We start from the raw sequence: 21,610 nt of genomic DNA, 5'->3' as shown, positions 1-21,610 counted from the left end.
TCATCTATGCTCACTTTCTTATGTAGCATGTTGCATAATGAGTAAAGACAGTGTTAAAGCAAAATTATTAGGTAGACTAAAGATCATGAAGTTTCAGATATAGTTGCTTATTTAAATATGAATTTATTGACTTTATTATTTATATCATAGTCATTGTACTTATGTGACTGTCTCCAAAGTAAATAAAATCATTGTTAGTAAAGTGTCTAAGAAACAGGTTTGTGTAAAAATAAAAAGAATAGTAAATTACCGAGATTAGTGTAAAACCAATAATTTAGGCCTCTTGGCACATCTTCTAGAAAGCACCCTTTAAACCTTGTTAATTGCAAAATAACTGGATTGTCCACCTGCCACTATCACAGAAATTTCTCATTACTTCTAATTCTAGAGATAAAAAAGACACCCTTGCAGCAGGGATTCAAGCTAGCATGCCCTGATGTATGCTGTGTTCAAGAACTACACAGAATTGCATCCTGAAAATCTGAGGAGTTCATCTGAACAGGGCACCTGTGCAAGACTTATCCTCTTACCTGTTTGCTGTTATCTCTATATAGCCCAGGGTTCTGTATCTGGATGCCTCATAGTTCTCATTTACTTGACATTTGTTGTTCTTGATAAGGTAGTATCTATATGTGTATCTGATTTTCAGCTAGCTACACTTTTATATTTTACTGCTTAGCTGTCTTGTAATAATACTCCCGCATTCTTCATACCAGTTTATCTGCCCTATGTAATCAAACTTTCGAGGTTTTCAGGGGTCAATTGTGGAAGAAACAAATGACAGGAATCGTTACTTTTGGACTAGCATTACATACTATTCGTATTTATAACTCTGAGCCTTAGAGAATTGACTGTATTGTTTATGGAATACCAGTTATCTCAAAAATATTCTTATGAAAATTCCATGGGATATCTTATATAGCAAGTCTAGTAAGACTTTCAGTCTTACATTTTTCATTCACCTTATGTGGCTGTGATTTCTCCTCAGGATCATTTGCTGCACTGGTCCATGAGGGTAAAGGGAGCAGAATTGCTGAACAGGGTTCAGATGGCTATGGGTAAGAAGGACAGTGCCCTGAGTAACCCATGTTGCCAATTTAGAGGAAACTGCCAGGCTATAGTAGACTGCAACCTCTGATCAGCAGGACCTCCCAACAACTTTAAAAGATACCATATGTCATGAGGAAACGCCCACAATGCCTCAACCATATACAAAGATAGAACACTGAGCAACTTGGGAGCAGAAGAGAAGGCTGGCCACAGAGAAGAGCATATCAATTGGTTGTCCGTGTCAAATAGTCAGCCCTGAAAACAAAAAAGAAGTTATGTTATATGGACTTACCAGATTATATTTGGGAATGTGTAGATATAAACAAACACATATATGCATGCAATAAACATTGACGGAAAAAACGTCACAAATTTAAAGAAGGGAGTTTTATTTGAGGATTTGGATGGGTTAAAACTGAAGAAAAAAGTTGTAAATAAAATATAATCTCAAAATAAACAAAAGAAGGAAGAAGAAAATGATGGTCATATTATCACTTCCAAAAATTACAGTGGACCTTGGAATTATCCATTTCTTAAACTGTACTTTGTATAAAGTGAAAAATATTTTTTGTAAGTCTCAGTTGAGAATATGATAGTGTTTTGCATTTTAGAACATCAGGTAATAATTTCATCACTAGTAACATGTGATATAAAATGCATATTTTATGAGGGGTCTCTGCAGCTGTCAGAGGGAAAGCAAACCACATGGATAGACAAGAATGAAAACCCACTACAGATTGATTTTGTCAACCTGAACCACACTTTAGGAAGTCAAATTCCAGGTGGAACATTTTCAGTATATATAAAACCAAGTCCAATTTCAGGTTTACAATAAAGCTTAAGGTGTTACTGTACAGTGACTCTTTTACAAAGTACACGTGAACAGTGGTAGGAGGATCTCTGTGAGTTTGAGGCCAGCCTAGTTTACAGAGCGAATTCCAGGAGAGGCTCCAAAGCAACACAGAAAAACCTTGTCTTGAAAAACCAAAAACAAAAACAAAAACAAAAAAAACAAGCAAACAAACAAAACACAAAGTACAAGTGACCATGAGGGTGGGTTCTAGAGCGTGGTCTCTGACAGATAGCATAGATGTTAGCAGACCACTAAGTATTTGTGACATCTAAGGATGTGTTATGGTCTAGGAAGGAAGAGTCTGGAAGAATCATTCTAGTCTGTGAGGTTTGTCCCTTCAGATAGTAAAAAAGTTACCTAGCTGTCAACAACCTCCACTTTCAGTTTTCTGGATGGAATGCAGGTATTTGATTTTGTCTCTTCTGTTGAGGAGACATCCCTGGTTCTCTTAGTACTTCTCTGACAACAAGGATCTCTGTGCCCCCAGCATTTTATGTAGTAGGATACTCTATAATATTTCAGAGGCACCTATATCATATATAGAATTTATTTTAGATATGTTTTATGCACAAACTATGCATATAAATATATGTGTATATGTATATTGTGAATAAATCTCATGTATACAATGTGTCTAAAAAGGCTAATTGTCTTATTTATGTTACCACAAAAGAATAATTAGTGCTAGATAATGGATGTAAAAAGTAGGTTTATTTGGTTCAATATTTTGGGTAGTTTGAAGGTCCAAATAATACAGTGGTAATTTTTAGGTTTACTATTAAATTCTGGGGAAAGCTAAAGAAAATCAGTTTCATACAGTTTCATAAAGAAGCAGGATACTGTGTAAGAACCAAGTTTCCCTTTTTATGAGCAGTAGAAACTGATCGACCCTGGCAGACTTTACCCACCTAGCAGCGGAAGTCACTGGAGAATTAATCCTGAACTTCTTACCATCTTTTCTTGGGCACACTTTAAATGTCCATCACATCAATGTGAGCACACTGAAGACCAAACTCCCAAAACAGGATCCTTGGATAATAAACAATATCCAAACTACAGTAGTGGGATGAAACTATCAGAAAATGAAACACAAAGCTGGAAAGAGATAGCAGAGAATAAAATAGCAGATGGATGCATTCTACCATTTTATATTAAGGTATGAGTATGTATTAAATGGAAGAAAAGTGAGCATGCTGCAGAGACAACTGCACATTAATTATCATACAGGCTGTATTTGATGCTGACAGTAAAGGAGAACATTAGGTATTCTTTGATTGATGAACACTTGGTTCTTACGCAAGTCATAGGAAGGAATGGAATCCTACTACTTCGACAACATTAATGGAGATGGGGAACATTATATTATGTGAATAAGTTAAACACCGAAATGTAAATACCATGTGACCTCACTGATGAGAGACATCTAGAAAAGTTGTTACTGGAATTGAGAGTAAAAGGGTAAAGTGTATTAACCAGAAGTTTGAGCAAGTAAGGAAAGGAAGAGAAGAAAGGTTGGTTAACTGGTACCATCACAGATTAGAGAAAGATGTTCTGGTTAGATGATGAACTGTTCATTTTGAAAAGCTAGGAGAAGTGGTTGTTGGATTTTTGAACATAAAAGAAAAAAATAACACTTACAGAAGCAGAAATATTTAACAATTTGAACCTTGTACAATGTATGCATGTACTGAAACATGTTTGCTCTACATTTCAGTTAAGAGGAGAGATTCTTATTGCACCTAATAAATGCATTTCTCTCATTTCAATATCTCTTTTTGTATGTCCATTTTCATTCAGGCAACTATGGAGAAAGTGGGATGGAGGCTTTCAAGGATATGTCAGCTAAGGAAGGGATTTGCATCGCCCACTCTTACAAAATTTACAGCAATGCTGGGGAGCAGAGCTTCGACAAGCTGTTGAAAAAGCTCAGAAGTCACTTGCCCAAAGCCCGGGTGGTAGCCTGCTTCTGTGAAGGCATGACGGTGAGAGGTCTGCTGATGGCCATGAGACGCTTGGGTCTAGCTGGAGAGTTTCTACTCCTAGGAAGGTAGGTGACAATGAATAACTAATACCAAAACTCTTCCTTCATTCTTTGGTGCCTAAGGACTGCTGTTTTAGAATTCTAATCTGTGTACCAGAAAAATGTAACTATCATAAAACTACATAAAGACCAGAGAGAAAGACAGGAAATGAATATTATTATGTGTCAAAGTTCCTGATGAAAGCAGGACTAAGAATGTGAAAATGCAGTCTGCAATCTCAAAACCAAGGTAAGAAATAAGGTGGTTTCTTAAAGTTTAGTAGGATCAAGAAACATATATACATCAAACTTATTAATGTTGATTTTAAAATGATAGTGAGAATGCATAAATAAGTTTGCTTTATAATATAGAATTATACAGTTTGAGGTTTAAAGAAAGGTATTATTTTTCAATATATCTGATATCCCATTTTCTAATCAGCTACAGCGACACTAGATAAGATTCGATATCATTAGCTTCTACAAAGATTGATTTTTAATTATTCAGACATTTCACTTTATTGATGCAGTTTTACTTATTTCATGCAGATATAGCTAAATATATATTAGTCTGTTTTCAAAGAAATAATAAAAACTTAATACAATGTGACTATATAAAATACAAAAATACATGTAATGTTCATGTGTTTGTGAAATATATGTACTGTGAAATTGATTGGGAATAACTGATTCATTTGATAAAGGAGTGTATGGGCTAACAGAACCTATACTTGAAAAGCCATAAAGAAAGAGAACCCATGTGTGTTTAACTCCCAGTATAAACCTGAGATGTATGAAAAATGACTCTGTTAACTTCTCTGGAGGCTAGGAACCCAAGTACTAAGAAACACCAATGCAAAGTATACATTTAAAAGATGGGCAAGGCCAATGTCATGTATCATGTACTCATTCATGGTTAGGTCCTTCCACTTGTGCAGCCTTCTGTTATTAAGTCTTCAAATGGCTAGAAGTCCTATCAGACTGTAGGTAGGAGTAGGGAGTAGGGCCAGCGCTTTACTTATTCTACTCATCAGGTGATGTTATTCTAAAACAGCATCACAAGCATACCCTTAATATCTGGTTAAACATTTGAGTACCACATCTCAAGAAAATAAATGTATAAAGTCTACCATCATTATCATTAGGATGATACCCTAGTTTTTAATGGAGTTCTCTCTAGAAAATGTAATTGCTCAGTGATTTGTGGGCTTTTTCCTTTCTACCCTTAAAGATGTCACATAAGGTACACCCTTTTTGAAAAACTTGACAGTTTGTCATGTGTCATATATCCAATATGAAAAATTTAAAAGGATGAGCTCTGATTTACTTTATCTGTGAGTAATTTTGTTTAAAAGTTTTCTTTATTCTGAATTAAAAATATTTCACTGTAATATCCACACCTTTAACCATTACTTTCTCTGAAAGAACACATAATAATCTTTCAAGTAATTAGAGTAATAACATGATCCCAAGTTCCCTTACAATTCTCTTGAAACATTTCTATTTCTTTAGTACATTTTAATGAGAAATCACTTTGGGTGTTAATAAAAGCATTTGCAGAAGAATTTATCAAATAAACAGATGTTTTATATCAAATACTATGTTAAACTCTTCCTCTGCATCATCTAATGCAACCTTTTATATGACAAATATTGAGTGCCTACTTCATTAAAATGCTTATGCTATGTTTTTGAATAAAACACAAAATGGTTTTAGTGCTGTGGGTTTCCCAGACAGTAATATAGTTTGTAAAATTCATGAGAACGATTGACATGTTTAATACTGTTTCATCTTCTTTTTGTTTTAGAAAAACAATATAAGATTTTGAAATATTCTGTAGTACCATTAAATAAAAGAAAAACAAATTGTAGCAATTATAAAAACACCTGCCTTTTTCCTTTTTTTAAAGTAAAGAAACTGGTAACTACATAACTCATATAGCACTGTCAAAGCTACACAATAATCTAGTAGTAATGACTGGCTATACAGTCCATTTTTTTTACCAGTTTGTTTCCTATTGTATAGTGGAAGGATATACTAAACTGATAACAAATCCATGACTCTACATACCTATTTCCTAGGTATTGCTATTAGTTTACCAGTACGTGCTCCAAAGTTTTAAGATTATTCTGTCTTTCTGTATGCACCTAATGTCTGTTTTTGTCCATTGAGTTTCCTGATTCATACTTGGATGAATGATTCTCAGAAACTAGAAACCAAAGCTATAGGATATACCCTATCCTCATAGTAAGTGAGTCCCATATTTCACTCTCCAGGTGTCTAGGAAGAGTGATTCTTAACACGCCGTTCAGTGAACATATTGGCAGGATTAAGAAAACTCTGCTGATGAGACAAACACCTCCATTCTTCATCAATAAATCCTTCCACTGTGATGCAAATAAATTGAATATGAGAACCACATGGACCCAGACACTCAGTATTTACATTTGAGCTCTGTATAGTGTGTTGTCTTAGTGTTAATATCATCTTGTCTGGGACAATGAAGTCACTTTGCAAATGGCCCTTATATTAGAAAGAAATCAGAAGTAGAATCATAATAGCATTTCTATATATGTTTATTTTTCTAAAATGAATATACTATCTTTTTTCAGACAGTGTATCTCTCTATGTAGCCCTGGTTGTCCTGTGACTCACTCTGCTGACCAGGTTGACCTTGACCTCATAGAGATCCACTTTTCTCTGTCTCTCCACTTCTGTGATAGAAGACTTGCCATAAGGCCTGGTCAGGTTATACTATCTGATTTCCAGACATGTATCTGACAGTTATAAAATATAAACATAGAAATGAGAATATTTTTAATTAACTACTTAAAGATAGTTTTGCTAATTACATCTGTATGTTTGTATGAAATGAAACTCCATACAAAGGTAAGTGTACTTAAATTTCAAAACTACTTGCAAATGATAAGTAAATATAAGCTCAATATCCATTAATTTTGAAAAGAAAATAATGAGTTTATTCTGAGTTTATTCTAATAAATCTATTTACAGATGAACTAGTAAACAGCTATTCTAGTAAATAATAACAGCAGTTGTTAACCTTGACTAGACAGATATTCCTCTCTGCCTTTCCACATTATCAGGTTCAATTCAAATTCTAAGTATGCCTAACATCTAAATGTTTGGATACAATTAATTTTCAGGGTAAGACCAGAAGATATTATAACGAGCTTCAGGAAGAATGAAAGAGAGAGATGGAAACACAGACAGAAGAGACAGTACTTTATTTCTATTCTTAACAGTGTCACACAAGTCAGGACTTAGATGCTTATGATTTTAATAATATCACTTTTGTAAAGTAGAGGAAATAAAAGATTTTAATAGGTTTAAAGAGCAAACAGGCTAACTCACCTAACACAATTCTAAATAATGTAAAGACATAAGAATCCTAGCAATCAAAGACCTCAACATAAATCCAGCCAGACTGAACCTCTTAGAAGAGAAAGTGGGTGGTACCCTTGAATGAAGACAAGCTTCCTGAACATAACACCAGTAGCACAGACAGTGAGATCAACAATTAATAAATGGGACCTCCTGAACCTGAGAAGCTTCTGTAAGGCAAAGGACACAGTCAGCAAGACAAAAAGGCAGCCCACAGAGTGGGAAAAAATATTAACAAACCCCATATCTGACAGAGGGTTGATCTCCAAAATTTACAAAGAACTCAAGAAGCAAGTCTCCAAAACACCAAAGGATCCAATTAAAAAGTGGGCTGCAGAACTAAATAGAGAATTTTCAATAGAGGAGTTTAAAATTGTTGAGAGGCACTTGAGAAAGTGCTCAACATCCTTAGCCATCCTGGAAATGCAAATCAAAACAACTCTGAGATACCATTTCACTCCTGTCAGAATGGCTAAAATCAAAAACACCAATGACAATTTATGCTAGAGAGGATGTGGTGAAAGGGGGACACTCCTCCATTGCTGGTGGGAGTGCCAACTTGTTCAGCCACTTTGGAAATCAGTATGGAGACTCCTCAGAAAAATGGGAATAAACCTACCACAAGACCCAGCAACTCACTATTAGGCATATATCCAAAATATGCCCATTCATACAACAAGGATGTTTGTTCCACTATGTTCATAGCAGCATTATTTGTAATAGCCAGAACTTGGAAGCAACCTAGATGCCCCTCAACCGAAGAGTGGATAGAGAAAATGTGGTACATTTACACAATGGAGTGCTATTCAGCAGACAAAAACAATGGAGTCCTGAGATTTGCAGGCAAATGGATGACATTAGAAGAAACCATCCTGAGTGAGGTTAACACAGTCACAAAAAGAGAAACATGGCATGTACTCTCTCATATATGGAATTTAGACATAGATCTTGGGAGTGCCAGCCTACAATCCCATGGCCAGATAGTCTGGGAAACAGAACCTTCATTCAGTGGCTGATAGAAGAAGAGGCAGACTCCCACAGCTAAGCACTGAGCTGAACTCAAGAAAGCCAGTAACAGAGGGAGGACTGATGACCAAAGGGATTAAGACTGGGCTGGCTTAATCCCCAGAAACAGCTGATGTGACAAGGGTTACCTCTTGAATCCTAGGCTGATGCCTGGGAATCCAGCATGGGACTGATCAAGACCCCCTGAATAGGGGTGTCGGTGAGGAGGCCTAGGTAATCTTTTGAGCCTTGGGTAGTAGATCAGTATTTATCCCGAGTATACAAATGGACTTTGGACTCCCATCCAACAATGTGAGATGCACTCTAACCCTGAACTCTTGGGGGAGGTTCTAGGCCCTGCCCTGGATGAAATGACAGACTATGGACACCCCCAAAGAGGGCCTCACTCTCCCTGGGGAAATGAGGGGATATTGGGGCGGGTTGGGGGAGGGAAACGAAGAGGGACCTGGAACTGACGTGAGAAGTAACCTTGTTTCTAATTTAAATTTAAAAATAAATAATAATTAAAAAAGAATCCTAGAAAATAGATGTTTCAACACTTGGAAATTTTCACTTTAATTTTGTCTTATATTTATTTTGTTGTATGTGCTCACCTTTGAAAATTTAAAAAAACAGTAAAAATCCATGAACACTAAAAAGACCTGTATTATACATTTGTAATGTAAATAAACCAAGCAAAACTGTGTTACGTCTTGGCTATATTTTGTTCTGTTTGTACGCATTGAGTTGCCAATATCAGAACAATCACATGAAGTTCTGTCCATAAGCAGCCATTTGTTTAGCTGTATGTATATCAAACTGTCTAGACCATGTGAGTTAAGACAGATAGTAGAGAGAGTACATGTAACAGAAGTTTGTTAAAAAGTTTAACAGATGCCACTTTTTCCCTTTGTAAAAAAATGAAAAAAATTCAAGACATTTTACAACAGTGCTTTTGTTTGCCAGTATGTAATTTATGACCATGAATAGCATATTTAAAGGAAGAAACATATGTGCAAAGAAAGAATTGACAGATTTCTATTTATTCTCCAGCACAGGGAGTTATTAAATTATTTGCTAGCTGCTATCCTTTTTTGGGGGGCAGGGGTTAAGGGTTCTGTGTGGCTTTGAAGCCTGTCTTGGAACTCACTCTGTAGACCAGGCTGACCTCAAACTCATAGAGATCTGCCTGCCTCTACCTACCAAGTGCTGGGGCTAAAGGCATGTGCCACTGCCACCCGACTTTTTCTTTTGTTTTTCAAGACAGGGTTTCTCCATGTAATGGCCCTAGCTGTTCTAACAACTCATTTTGTGGACCAGGCTGGCCTCGAACTCACAGAGATTCACCTGTCTCTACCCCTGGAGTGCTAGCATTAAAGGAATGTGCAAACAACACCCAGCTAGTTGGTAAACTTTTAACTTCAAATGTTATCATAATGTTTCAAATTGTGACTTTAAATTGAGAATGACAGTTTACAAGTTTATCTATGCCTATAATGAATATACAGCTGATTTTGTAGCCAACATCTTACATAGTCATGCTCTTGTTAATTTTATTTCTGTTTATTTTTCTCAATGGATTTTAATGGATCATTTTAAAATAAGGAAAATAAGTTATTAACAAATGTTGAAAATGTTTTCACAGAAGTCATTTAATTTTAACCTGGTGGTGGCATTTTGTACAATATTAAAATATAATTTTTCACTGTCATCTTTAAAACCCATAAGATTTGAATATTCTCTTCAAAGGCCAGTCAAAGAGACATGTTTAGTTAGTGATTTAATTTTGGATTCTAGGGAGATCAGAAGATTAAACAAAGGGTCATTTCACAGTATCAAACTTAAAGGTATGGGAATAGATATCATTTAAAGGACAGTGAATAAAGCAATAATTGAAGCAGGTTACCTCCTGAACTAAAAATCTTTAGTAGGTGTAAGGTTAAAGTTTTGAACACAGAAAAATTACTTGGTAGTCTCACACTGTAACTGTCAGTAACAAGTGAGTGAATGTGTGTGTGTGTGTGTGTGTGTGAGAGAGAGAGAGAGAGAGAGAGAGAGAGAGAGAGAGAGAGAGAGAGAGAGAGAGAGAGAGACTGCACACATGTATGTTTAGGTGGTAACATTGAGTTCAGAACACATCACTGAAGTGTAGAAAACCAAAAGAAAGACATGATTAATAAGCAGTTTCCTAAATTACCTTTAAAAATATTACTTCATTTGTTACAATGAGAAGAAAAGATTCTGCTACTCTATAATCAAAAAGGCACAATGAAGAGAGGGCAGTTTAACTATACTATAATAAAAAGTTCTTAAAATAACATCAAATATATTTTTCCTTGTATTGTCACATAAAGTATTGTGGGATTTAACTCTGTGTTTTAAAGGTAGATTAAACAATAGCCCAGTTTTCCATTGGAACCAACAGTAGTGATTGTGGAGACTAATGTATGCTAACTAATTAGAGATGACATCTTTGATCTATGATTACATGGACATTCTAACACTGCTTTTACAATTCAAAATCATGGGGGAATTGTTGCAATTGTAAGTTTTGTTCCATGGTTTTTTTTTTATAAAGGACAGGAGATGCAACTTCATCAGATAGGTGAGTCTAATCCCAGGTAAGAAAGGGAGGAGATAAGAATTAAAAGTTTCATATATCCACCCCTTTGCTGCTTAGCAAATTGAAATTCTGAAACTCAGAGGTGTGACTTGTCGATAGTCGGCAAGGCCAATAGATGCTCAAGTAAAATTTGGGTGTTACCGGTGACTTGGAAGGTGTTTTGTATCTTAAAACCAGAAAGGTCCAAAAAGGAGACAAGAGGACCGAGGATGGAGAAGAATATTGATTAGATTGAAAACGATCCCGTAACTTCCAAGTCTTCTTCTGGACTTAGAGCATTTACATCTCAGAGTTCTGCTAGTTTGAGGTATGACTGTACTCATAAAATACATTTAGCATATTTTGTTAGTTGAATATAAATAGCACCTACTCAGAGTATTGTGTTTTGAAAATATTATCAAATATGATTGCTTTGTGTGTTAATTTATTGATCCTTTTTAGAAAACCTATTTGGAACTTATTTACCTCATTTTATAGCTGAGGAGACAGAAGGTTAACCTACTTATAAAGGATTATACACACACTGCCCCAGAGGACAGTGCAAGGAAGCCTGTGTCCTTAACCATAGTGGTGAGTCATCTGCAAGTCTTTGATGATCCTTATATTCAGTAATAAATTTCATCTCACTGATATGAAATGGCAATGATTTCTCTCTTTGGCCAATATAAAGAAACTACAATAAAGTAAAATAGGGTAATTAAAATCAATTATTCACAAAGGGGATTTCTTAATGTAAAAATACATCCAGTGTATCTTTATTTAAAGAAAACAGAACTGTACAAGACAACAAACAAATAAAAATCTGTGACTGTATGGAATAATTGAACCAAACTATTTTTACAGGAAATCATTGTGAAAAAAATGTAGATTTCAGTAAGTGAGAAACATTTTAATGTACTTTATAAGTTAGTCAAACATCCCTAGATAAACAAACAAACAGAATATTATGATTTGGTAAGAGCAGTTAGGAGCCATGTGTTTCTTCTTGGCTTTTTAGAAAAATAATATGGTTAATAGAATTCACACAAGATGAGGAAAAACTTTACTGGCACATAATTATACTCATTTGCGTAATGTCTTTGGCTGAATGGTTATAATGAAGCAATGGATAGTTGTGAGAGAAACCATGTGTCTTATAATAACTAATCTATGGTCTGTCTGACTGTAAAGATTTGATGACTCTGATACAGTGTTCACAAAAGTAAAGCTGTTTCTAGTTCCTTACACAACAGTATTAAGACTTGTGCTTCCAACATTAACTTGGAAGCAGTTAATTGTGTTGCATAATTTGCTGTTATATTTCTGTTTTCTCAGAAGCTTAGAGACTTGGTGACACCAGTAGGACCAGCCATAGTACCTCTTGTTGGAGATATGGGGACAGGGTGTAATGCTTTGCACTGTATTTCTCACTAATCAGAAGGGCAAGAAAAAAGGAATTTTTTATTTTTTCTTGATCTTCCTGGAACATAATGTTCAACACAATAAGAAGAAGCAATACATCTAAAAGGTCTCCTATTTGTCCCTGAATTTTATCTAAAAATGTTAATGTGTGCTAAGTATAATAATGAAAGTATTTTCATTACCTTTATTTGCCCATTGAGTTGGTGACATAGTATTTTCTTTCTTTTACATATTATCCATCTTTCTGAGAGTTTTAATTTATATAAAAATAAATTGTGACAAACTCAAGCAAAATCTTCTTAAACCATTTCCCTTGATTCTCTTTGAATCCTGTAATTTGTCACACATTGTCTTTAACATATTTCTTGAATCTGCCTATCATTTTCCTACTACAATAAAAATGATACCATAAATAATAAATAACTAGAAATAGTTTGAAAAGATGGTTTATTAATTAATAACACTTGTTTTGCAGAGGACCTGAGTTTGATTCCCAGCACTCACATAGATACAACTATCAATAATTCCAGTTTTTAGTGACGCAATGCTTGCTTTTGATCCCCATAAGCACCAATCTTGCATATAGTATGCAGACATATAAGCAATGACAAGCAACTGTGTACGCAAAATAAATGATGAAAATTGATAAATAGGAAATCTTGGGCCCAGTTGGAACATATGCATGTCAAAATCAATGGCTATCTCAGTACAATGTCTATGAGCTGATCATGGAAACTATTATTTCTGTACAGTAACAGCCTTTATCTTCTCAGAATCAAAATTTATATTCAGTCTCAAATACTCCTGCCTTACAGTATCATTTACATGACTTCATCCCTGCAATCACATGTACATTTTGAACTGCACAGTAGGGATAATCATGTAAGCTAATTTCTCAAGTGTTGTTGGGCTTCTGAACTTCAGTATAACTTCACAGACCTCTTAATAGCCTAACAAATATTCATTTCTTCTACTGTCTTTCCTTCCTTTTCTTTGTAATTATTTCAAGAGGTTCTTGAAAATGCGGGCTATGAATTGTTAATCTCTGTCTTTTCTACCTAACACTTTATATTGAGAATGCCGAAAACTTCAGCGGAAAAAAAAAGAAAACAAGTTTTGTGGTTACATATAGTAAGAGTAATTTCTCCATTAATTATCATTAGACTAAATAACAAGCAAGATTCTAGGTTTTTGAAGACATGAAACCAAGCTAACGGCATGCTGCTGTGCAAGAGAGCCAACTAAAAGTCTCCCTGTAGAGACCAGAGGTCAGTGGTCATTACTCAGGGTGCTCTCCTCGTGATTTTACTTAAGAGCTCTATTTCATAGCTCTAATTGTGCATGAGTTTCTCAGGCTAACATCAGTGTAGACATCTCTATGTTACATAACCATGCACTCAATAGTCAACTTTTCCAATGGGAAATCAATATACTAACAAAATGTTGAGAGAAAGAAGCCTATAGACATCCTTGGATCAAAACTGTGTTATTATATAAGGAAACCTAGTAGCAACTTACTTGTCTGTTTATCTGTCTGTCTGTATGTATGTATGTATGTATGTGTGTATATATGTATAACTTTGTCTCTCTGTGTACATATGTGTGTGTCTGTATGTGAGAGAGAGAAAGAGTGAGTGAGAGAGAGAGTGTGTGTGTGGGAGAAAGAAAGAGAGACAGAGACAGAGACAGAGACAGAGAGTTTGTGTTTTTATTCACATTGTGCAGATGTATGTTGAATCCAGAGGACCACCACAGTTTTCATTCCTGAAGCTGCTGGCTACATCTTTGTTTTTTCCTTCAAATACCTCTACTTAATGGTTGTAACTTATCAAGTAGGCTAGAGGGCTTTCTAGTGAGTATCAAGGAACTACCTGTCTCCACCTCCCCAGTTCTCAGATTATATGCATATGACATCAGGTCAGTCATTTCTAATTACTGTCCTAACTTGTACATGGAAAAATACCCTGAACAAAATAACTGTCTAATGGTCATCTCTCCAAAAGCAGCAAGTCAATACAAATATATTTCCAACTGTAGAAGTCATTTATGCACCCTGAGAAGAGTAATATCTTTTATGTCAAAAATGACATGCTACAATAGAATTCATAGTACCCACTGTGGCAAATACAATTGCTTACAGTTTCGTGGCTAGAAGCCTAGCATCATTTGAGATTAGAGACAACAGGTCTGGGAGAAGAATTAGAATTCTCCTGTACTATCCAAGGGAGAAGCTTCTGAATTTCAGACAACCAGGTCAGTCCTCTCACTGTTGTTCTCAACTTCTGACACTTTGGATGGTTGACTCATCATTCAGAAAAAATCACATAACATATTTGAAGGAAATTAAAACCTAAAATTCCTAGAATTCTCTATGAACATGAACACACACATAAACATGAGCCATTAGAGTCCACGCTTGATGTTTGGGCTGTGGCAGATTGGAATGTCATGTCCAAGATGGACAGGGAAAATCAGCCCAGGGGATAGTCACTACATAGCTGGTGGAAGTAAAGTAGGGGAAGATGATGTTCTTAGCAACAATTTAGCTATGTTATTACCATTTCCCTAAATGTTGACTTTGAATTTATATAGAGGTTGCTGTGTTTTACACTGATTATACATTTGCATTTCTCAAAAAATGAAAATGAGAATTTGTACCAGTCATTTATTTTCCCCGAGAGAAGGGTACATTTTTTTTAAAATCCATTATGAGTTAACATTTTAGCTCTAATGATAGGTCAAATATATTAAGATCTATATACCTTTAGTACAGAATTCTCAAGAAACAGCTATAGCCTGACACTTTCATTTTGTCTTTCTACCTTCTATGCTAGGTTTAATGATGAAATAAAAAAAATGTAAAAAGTTAGCATTTAGCACATTTATGGACAATTATATTTCTAAATTTGTATAATCTCAAGTAAACAAGGCTGTGTGGGTTATTTTTTTTTCATATTGACCTAAATTAGGAATTAGTTCTGAGAATTATGAGGCATTGCCATTACCATAACAATATAATAATTTACACTCCATTATATTGTTAAAAATTACAAAATGCTGTTGTGGGAATTATGTCATTTAATCCTGTTTATCCAGTGACTGCATTCATGACAGCTCAATGACAATATGACCAGATGGCTGAAAACAGACGCTGGGCATTCAAACAATTAACACACTAACTACTGCCTAGCCTTGCAGTTTCACAGGTCCGTAGAAAACATGCATGAGGTCTTACTTTAAAGTAAATCAGAAAAAAGTAAGAAATTCAATTGAATATGTATGCAATTAGTCTGACCTGTGATTTTATGTGTTTCTGCCTGGCTTTATAAAGAAAAATATTTCTTTTTATGGACTTATATTTTCAACAAGTACCAATTTGTTTGTATATCACTGCCACATTGTATCAAATACAATAGAGTAAAAAAAGATCAGTGTACTACATGCATACTATGTTGTTGTATTACTTATTGAGTTGTAACGGGAAAAAACAGCTTTCATTTTAATATGTCTGTTATTTCATATAAATCATTAGTTACATTCCTTTTTTCTATTGGAGGCAAAATATATATGCTAGTCTAGTCTGTTCAAAAATATGAGACATCATTTCATTAGCTGTTTACCTCCCTTTCCCTTTCATCTTTTCTTACAGATTGATAAATGAGATTTATCTAATTATGAAGCTTTAATAAGTCCTTTTTTGCAAAAGTAGATATCCTTTTGTTATGAATTGACAGTATTTTATGGGAATGACTTAGAAGATTGGAAAGTAACAAAATTGAGTTACTGGTGCTCTAATGGGCCTAGATTATTATATAATTGCTAATAGTCAAAGTGAGCTAGTAGGTGAACTTTCCTCTTCTCACATGTACACCTTTAAGGAAGTTGTTTAGACTGAAATGTGAGGACTTCAAAAACCTGATGCACATGGAGAGTGAAACATGCTATTCTTTTCAAGTGTGGGAGGGGAAATCAGAGACTGTATAGGGGGTGGGGTGGGACCACAATGAATCATACATAAGAAGCTTCCAAACAAATAAAACAAACAAAAAACTCTAAACTGTCTTTCTTATATAATAAAAATTCCCCACTATTATACACTGTGACCATAAATCATAACATAGAACATGCCACATTTAAGACAAGATGTAAAGAAGTCTGAAGTGCAAGTAAGAGTTGATATTGCATTAGGTACCTTAAGACATCTTTATAATACCTAAGGCAAAATCAACTCTTACTTATACTATATCTCAAACTACCTTTCAGTGTTTCTTCAAAATACAATGATAAGTTCTTAATTCCAAAAACTATAAGCATCTGGTTCTAGCTTGTTTCTCCTCTTTGATAAATTTCAAGAAATATTTATTTTTAAAGCACGAGGCATATTTTTCATACAGCATTCATAGTACCCAACTTTTGAAGTACTGTGTCAATCTGATTTACACTCACCATGATCATTGTGATATGCCTACAGCTGGATATTGAGTGATATCTATTCCCTCATCTTGACAAATGTCACTGAAAACTTGTATTTGTTTAAGACACAACCCATGTCTCAGTTTATATAATTAATATAACAGACTAAAATATTAATAAAACTTCACCTCGAGTGAATAAGACTAGTGAGAATATTGTCTTGTTTCAACTGTTAAAACTGAGTATAACTGATGATATATATGAAATAAAAAACCAGGTCAGCTCTTTTTGGACTGTATCTGCTTCATTATCAGCCAACACATGTGTTCTAAATCATGGAATAGGAAACTTAGCAAAATTTCAAAACAAGACATTAGACTCAAAGCTGCTTGCTTATCAACTGGTGAAGAAGTATCATGGCAATGAAAAGACAAAGGAGAGGAACCATAAAAATAATAGAAGAAAGCCAAGCTGAACACAGCTCCAGCTGTGCCTCTCTGGTCAAGAAAGGGAAAGCAGTAGCCTCATTTAGAGAGTGTCAGAGTTATCATCGCTGCTATGAAACAACATGATCAAAAGCAATTTGAGGAGGAAATGATTTATTTGGCTTACACTTCCACATATTAATGAATCACTAAAGAAAGTGAGTACAGGAACTCAAACAAGGCAGGAGCAGAAACTGATGCAGAAGTCATGGAGGATTGCTCTTTACTGGCTTGCTCTCTATGTCTTTCTTATTCTTTTTTTCCATATATTTTTATTTAACTTTTTACCTATGTCATTTTTAGTTCCCTCTCCCTCCCCTTCTCTCCCACCCCCAAATCCTCCCAACCCATCACCCCCACTCCACCCCACTCCTCTCTCCCGGGAGGGCAAGGGCCTCCATTAGGGATTTTCAGGGTCTGTCACATCATCCCGGGAAGGGCCCAAGGAGATCAAGGGGATACAAATGGGAAAGGAAGACGTCAAACTTTCGCTATTTGCAGACGATATGATAGTCTATATAAGCGACCCAAAGAATTCTACCAGGAAACTAATACAGCTGATAAACACCTTCAGCAAACTGGCAGGGTACAAAATTAACTCAAAAAAATCAGTAGCCCTACTGAATATAGATAATAAAGGGGACGAGAAAGAAATCAGAGAAAGAAACATCACCTTTAGCAATAGCCACAAACACAATAAAATATCTTGGGGTAACTCTAACCAAATAAGTGAAAGACCTGTATAACAAGAACTTTGAGTCCTTAAAAAAAAGAAATTAAAGAAGATACTAGCAAATGGAAAGATCTCCCATGCTCTTGGATAGATAGAATCAACGTAGTAAAAATGGCAATCTTACCAAAAACAATCTACACATTCAATGCAATCCCTATCAAAATACCAGCACAATTTTTCACCAACCTTGAAAGGACAATCCTTAACTTTATAAGGAAAAACAAAATACCCAGGATAGCCAAAGCAACCCTGTACAATAAAGGAACCTCCGGAGGTATCACCATCCCTGACTTCAAGCTCTATTATAGAGCTATAGTCCTGAAAACAGCTTGGTATTGACACAAATCAGACAGGTAGACAAATGGAATCGAATCGAAGACCCTGATATCAATCCACACACCTTTGATCACCCAATCTTTGACAAAGATGTTAAAACTATACAATGGAAAAAAGAAAGCATCTGCTCATTCTTTTTTCTAGAACCCAGGACCATGAGCCCAGGGTGGCCTCATTTATAATGGAGTAAATCCTCACATCAGTGAATAATTAAGAAAACACCACACAGACTTGCCTATAGTCCGATTATATGAAGGTTATCTCAATTGAGGCTCCCTCTTCTCCTATCTAGCTTGTTCAAGTCATCAAACAGGGTAAATGACGTACGTGTCCCTGATGATAAGAGGCTGGCAATTCTGTCTGCTGTACTAGCACATAGCTCTCAAAAGCCTTACAGTCAGCCATAGGTCTTGCCAAGACAGGGACATGCAGTGCCTTACAGTCAGTGCCTTACAGTCAGTGTCTTACAGCCAGTGTTTTACAGTCAGTGCCTTACAGTCAGCTATAGGTATTGCTGAGACAGGGATATTCATTGAGACAGCAAACAGTGCAGAGGGTCCACGTGACTCAGAGTGTTACATCTGAGCATCATTTTGAGAGAAAACCTAATGCGCAAAATTGAGCTACCCTTGAGAGCTGATGACAGGGAATGGCCACAAGTCCTGAGGCTTATCTCTAATCGGCTCAAGTCCCAGAGTGAGAGGAAACCCTGGGAGACAGCTTTGGAAAGCCAGGGAGATGGACACTGACAATCACAGACAGACAATTGGCAAGAGGTTCAAACAGTCAGTTGCCAACATTTTCAGCCCAGGCGGTGAAGTATATAGGAAGAGATAGCCCTGCAGTCAGTGCTCGGGAGCAAACCTTATCAGTTGTGGATAATTCTGAACTTCTAAAGCAGTAAACCTAGGCTTGGGTAATGTATGTCTAGAACATCCTCTCTTCCTAAAGATCTCTGAAGCTCCTGTGGACTGCTGTACATTCACAATTACATTTCCTCAAACTGCTGGAAGATTAATTAATGATTAGTGGTATTGAAAGCACAAGGAAAAGTCGTTCTGTAGCGATAACTCTCCTGTACCTTCTCATATTCCAAGCATACCTGGGAGACTCCCAGACAGACCAGTAACCATTCCAGTGAGTACAATCTGGGAGTCTTAACCTGTTTCTGAACAGTCTAACCAATCCTCAGAAGTTTATCTACCTTTTTTTTAAATGTAAGTTCTTCCACTTCTGCCTTTCTTCATTTTTGGTTCCTTTATATAATGTTGACTTCCTCTTTTTATACCCTTTCATTCTCCCTTTTCTTGAACTCATTTATTTAAGTGATTCCCACATTTTCCCTAAATAATTTTAAACCTCATAAACAATACACATTGATTTTGTTTATTTCTGTTTTGTGATCATTAGTGAAGTGTGAGTGGGAATAAATGGATTTTCAGTGCATTTATATACCTTCTATGGTTTATTATTTCAACTGTTTCTTTTTACTCAGTGACACTTGGGATTGAACCCCAAAATTACACTATTTATTACAAAGATCCTCAGGCAAAACAAGAATAGATATCCAAAACAGCAGCTGCTCAAATCACAACACAAATGTGAACTATATGAAAAGTCAGGCTATATGATAAATCAAAAAGATCACATCAGACACTAGTAAACTCCAAAATACTGAAATGGTTTATGTTCAGGTGAAGAACTGAAAATATTATTAACCAAATTGATAAATTACTGAAAGAGTATACAAACATGTAAAATAAGGAACTCAATCAAGTACCTGGAGAGAAAATCAGCCATATAAGAGAAGGACACCACAATAGATAAGACAATTTAGCAATGATTGAAAAAATCATAAAGGAAATTGACATTTTGAAAAAATATTGAAATGTTTGAAATGAAAAAGTTCCTGAAATAAAATCAAAGTGAAACAAAACAAAGTCAAGGAACACTGGAAATTATAAGCAAGGGCCTCATAATAAGAGGCTGGAGCACAAAATCAGAAAAATAATACATTTGAGCATCCAGAAAGAATATGAATTGATAAGCTTGACCCAATTGTCCATGACGTATAGGCTGTTCTCAGGGTTAAAGAATCAGTGAGGTAGATTTGAAATGAAATATAAATGTATGAAGAATAAATACTTTGAGATTATAGCATGAATTTTACCAAGTGCAAAAAATAATTGGGCATTTAGAACTGCCAAGACTATATAAAAAAGAAGTCTAAAAAGTTTTATATTCAATATCTCAAAATACAAATCAAAGAAATAATACAAATCTCTGAAATGATAAAAATCCCTGTTCACTTAGAAAAAAGTACATGAAAATAATATTATATGTAGCAGGAGAATTCATAAAAGACACAAAGGCATGAAATGGCATAGGACAAGCATTTGTTACCAACAAAGATGCTTATATCTATCAAAGTTTTCTTTAAAATTTACAGAAGGGTGAAGAGAAATGGCTTAATGGGTAAGAGCACTCGTTGCTTTATCAGAGGACCAGCGATTGATCCAAGTACTTACAATCATCTGTGATTCAAATACCAACAGGTTCACTTCCCTCTTCTCCCTCTATGAGCATTGTATGCATGTAATGCACAGACATACACAGGCAAAAACACTAATACACATTAAGTAAAACTAAAGAAAATTGTCAAATAAAGTAAAAATTGCTAGGGAAAAAGTATATTTCAAGAGGAGAACACACTAAGTTCATGGCTACAACATCAGCACTGAAGAATATATTTGTAGGAAAAGCACATCCAGAGGAGGTAAAAGAAAAGCCTATCACAGCTACAAGAGCACAAAAATTAGGAAGTTTCATAAAAGAACTAAATAAAAGAACAAGAAAACATGGTCATAACAGAAAAAAAAGTATATGTCAAATGCTAGGAAAGTAGTAAAGAAAGGAATTAAAAACAATGTGCTAACCAAGATAACAGCAAATGTAGAGAAATAAGCAAACCTCTCATAATTATCAATGTGCATGGATCCAACATATATATTAAAAGAAAGCATCTTCAGTAAATGGTGCTGGTACAACTGGATGCTGCCTGTAGAAGACTGCAGATAGAATTAGTGTATCACAAGATCCAGCAATTCCACTCTTAGGCTTATACCAAAATACTCACGTTCATACAACAAAGACATCTGTTCAACTATGTTCATAGGAGTATTATTTGTAATAGCCAGAAACTGGAAGCAACCTAGATGCCCCTCAACTGAAGAATGAATAAAGAAAATGTGATACATTTACACAATGGAGTTCTGCTCAGCAGAAAGCA

The 21,610-nt window shown here is 35.3% G+C and overlaps 1 protein-coding gene across 4 annotated transcripts in view; it reads left to right on the top strand.

Annotated features, from left to right (window-relative positions):
• The window catches only part of Grm5 (glutamate metabotropic receptor 5), a 456,261-nt gene that overhangs the window by 181,016 nt on the left and 253,635 nt on the right, over positions 1 to 21,610 (top strand). For all 4 annotated transcript variants that reach the window (XM_013124694.3, XM_005085371.3, XM_013124691.3 and 1 more), the window contains exon 4: positions 3,701 to 3,950. In XM_013124694.3, coding sequence (XP_012980148.2) covers positions 3,701 to 3,950 — 250 coding nt within the window. The remainder of the gene's footprint in view (positions 1 to 3,700; positions 3,951 to 21,610) is intronic.

The sequence above is a fragment of the Mesocricetus auratus genome, unplaced genomic scaffold (genome assembly GCF_017639785.1).
Source record: "Mesocricetus auratus isolate SY011 unplaced genomic scaffold, BCM_Maur_2.0 Super-Scaffold_4256, whole genome shotgun sequence".
NCBI lineage: Eukaryota > Metazoa > Chordata > Mammalia > Rodentia > Cricetidae > Mesocricetus > Mesocricetus auratus.
The sequence above is the reverse complement of the archived record's forward strand: the minus strand, read 5'-3'. Positions and strand labels throughout refer to the sequence as shown.